At 46.6% G+C, this 3011-nt stretch overlaps 1 protein-coding gene across 1 annotated transcript; it reads left to right on the forward strand.

The window, feature by feature from the left end:
- Window positions 1-189: 189 nt before the first annotated feature.
- LOC104535168 (histone H2A.Z) lies at window positions 190-1865 on the forward strand (the record flags this gene model as incomplete). Its single annotated transcript, XM_010193270.1, has 4 exons — window positions 190-267; window positions 691-804; window positions 1253-1382; window positions 1469-1865. Coding segments are annotated over 4 exons (384 nt in total), but the record flags the coding sequence as incomplete, so codon positions are not given.
- Window positions 1866-3011: the final 1146 nt, after the last annotated feature.

Below are 3011 nucleotides of genomic sequence, written 5' to 3' on the forward strand. Positions count from 1 at the left end.
CGCCCTGCGGGAGGGAGGGAGGGAGAGGGAGGAGGAGGAAGGGAGCGCATGCGTGCTAGGGCCGCTGCCACCCGGCTGTGCCTGCGCGAGCGCTCAGCCGCTGTTCCCCGCAGGTGCGGTGCCTCTGGGGGGATACTGGGGCCAAAGCGGTGGGAGCATCAGCTCTTACACAGCTCTTCTCTCTGCTAGGCTGGTGGTAAAGCTGGGAAAGACTCTGGGAAGACCAAGACTAAAGCAGTGTCCCGTTCTCAGCGGGCTGGATTGCAGGTGAGCAGGGACTGGGGTCATGGGTGAATGGAAGTAAGCTTGGTTTTCCACCTCTTGGTTGGTTGTACAGTGTGAAACCTGTGTAGTCTGCCTTGTTACATCTTCTTTGTTGTCCAGAATGGTGTAAGGATCTGTTTGATCCTCAAATACGTTAGTGCCTAGCTTGACTATTTTTAGAGCTTTTGCGTATCTATGCAAGAGGGGAGAGAATTGCCTTGTGGCTGTTGCTACTGCTTGTGGTTAGAATTGTGAAGTTGCTGGTGTGAACTTGGCATACAGTGTCCTTAGCTGGATTCTCAAGTGTTGAAATGTAGTCTGCACTTCTGCTACTGGGATTTTGTTGCCCAGCACATGGTTTAGAGTAGTGGGTTTCTTTTCCTGTCTTTGTGGTCACAGCCTATTCATACTTGTGTTATTTTCCAGTTTCCTGTTGGCCGCATCCACAGGCACTTGAAGTCTAGGACTACCAGCCATGGGCGTGTAGGGGCCACAGCCGCTGTGTATAGCGCTGCAATCCTGGAGTACTTGACAGCTGAGGTAAAGCTTCTGAAAGGAGTGCAAGCAAGTTAGTCAACTCAAAATGGTGTAATGACCAGAGCCTGCTGCATTTTGCCAGTTTGGACTGAACTGTGAACTCTTCACTTACTTTGAGCCACTTTTAAGTGCATGCATCATCAGGAGAACATGAAATATGCATGGAGCCTTTTGTTCTGCACTTTGTGCAGCTCAAATTTCTGTGACTAGGAGGAAAGATGGAATTCTGAAGTATTTTATAAAATGTGCCATTACAGCATGTTGTATCTGGTGTAAAGCACTACTCTGTTCTTGAGGAAAACTAAATACAGAACTCCAAAGGAGGAACCCTTTCAGAAGAAGCATTGTTTGCTGTTTTGGTGTTGCTAATAGTATATTTGGCATAGAGAATAAAATAGCTGAGGTCTCACTTGATTTGTGCAACTCAGTTTGGAAATGGTCTTGTCCTCAGGTTCTTGAGCTGGCAGGAAATGCATCCAAAGACTTGAAGGTGAAACGTATCACTCCCCGTCACCTGCAGCTTGCAATTAGAGGAGATGAAGAGTTGGACTCTCTCATTAAGGCAACAATTGCTGGTGGTGGTATGTAAACTGCTTGTTAACTGTTTGTAATGGTCAACTGATTGTTGAAGAGAAATAACATGGTCTTAACTGTTTCTCTTTCTTAGGTGTAATACCGCATATCCACAAGTCTCTCATTGGGAAGAAAGGACAACAGAAGACTGTCTAAAGGCTACTAGGATCCCGTGTTATCTCAGGACTTTAAGTACTTAATTGTCCAGTGTTGGTGATTCCAGTGGACTGTATCTGTGAAACACAATTTTGCCTTTTTGTAATTCTGAGATGCTAAAGCTCCCTTGAGCTTTCTAACAAACCAAATTTCTGCATTGAAGTCTTAACCGTATTTAAGTGTTACCATGGCTTCAAAGAAGCTATTGTATTTGTAGTGGGTTTTGATTGAGCTGACTGTTCTTAGATTGGCTTAAGTAAAGGAAATGTTTGGTTTTGTACAGACTTTTCATCCACTAGAGTGGAAATATTCAATAAATGTAATATCAAGACTGATGGTCTCTTGTCCCCTAACTGAAAAATGCTTTGTATAGACTAGGCAGCTCTCTAAGAGTTGTTCCAAGAACATGCAACAATCTTACAGCTGGCTGTACGTATCTGGAAACACAGTCCTAGGATACTGCAGATGGTAAATACCAACAAGTGAAGTGGCACAGGAGTTTTTTCCTGCAGAGGTACATTCTTGCCGAGTGAGCCTCCTGTGTAGCCACAGCTGCCTGCAGCAGGATGTGTGTAAGGCTGGTGCTGTATAAGGCAGGCTGTGCTTGGTATCAGCCTTCACAGAGGAAAGGGGTCTGGCATGGAGGAGAAGGGTAAGCTGAATGGATGTTGAACATCCACAACTTCAGTTGATTTTTTTTTTTGTGGTAGTGCCTGACCCTGTTTGCTGTGTCTTATGAGAGACTGGAGGGACATCTGTAACAGCAGGGGCTGTACTGCAGCAGCCTCCGTGGGCTGAGGAATGGTCTAACACCGGCCTCCAAGGTTGCAGTCAAACAGCTCTGTCTTGATGTGCCTTTTTCACGGATGGGCTTTACCTCTGCTGGCTGTAGAGATCTGAATTGGAAAGCGCTTGCTTTTTGTTAGTCTGTGGCCATGAGGGCTCAGACTACACCATTTGAGTTTAAGGATGGAGCATTAAAGTTACGGTTTTAACTTATGCCTCAAGGTAGCATGCTCACAGCAGCAGATTAACAGGTTCTGGGTGATCTCCTTTAGCTGTTTCTCCAGCTTCTTGTAGAAGGCCTGCCTGCTGCTGGGGCAAGGGAAACATCCTTTGGGTGAGGCAAAGACTGGGGCTGGGGGAGGCAAGCTCCAGGCCTTTGACAATTGTTCCTCCAGCAGTGAAATACCTCAAATAGAGATGCCTCTGCCCTGACCAGGCTATTCTGTTTCAATAGCCTCTTCCAGTGATAATCTGCTGCAGTACTGTAGCTGGAAGGTGTTGACCCAGATTGCAGGTGTTGACAAGACCTACATTAGCTGCACTGTGGTGCTTCCCTGGAGCAGCACCCAGCAAAGCAGTTCTTGGCAGGGTACAATAAATGTTGCTAATTACAGCGAGCAGCTGTTACAAGATGCATGGCAAAGAATGACAACGTCTGGGCTCCTCTTCCTTCCATACGGGTCCAGGAAGGCTGC

The sequence above is a fragment of the Mesitornis unicolor genome, unplaced genomic scaffold (assembly GCF_000695765.1).
Source record: "Mesitornis unicolor isolate BGI_N332 unplaced genomic scaffold, ASM69576v1 C13479700, whole genome shotgun sequence".
NCBI classification, from domain to species: Eukaryota; Metazoa; Chordata; class Aves; order Mesitornithiformes; family Mesitornithidae; genus Mesitornis; species Mesitornis unicolor.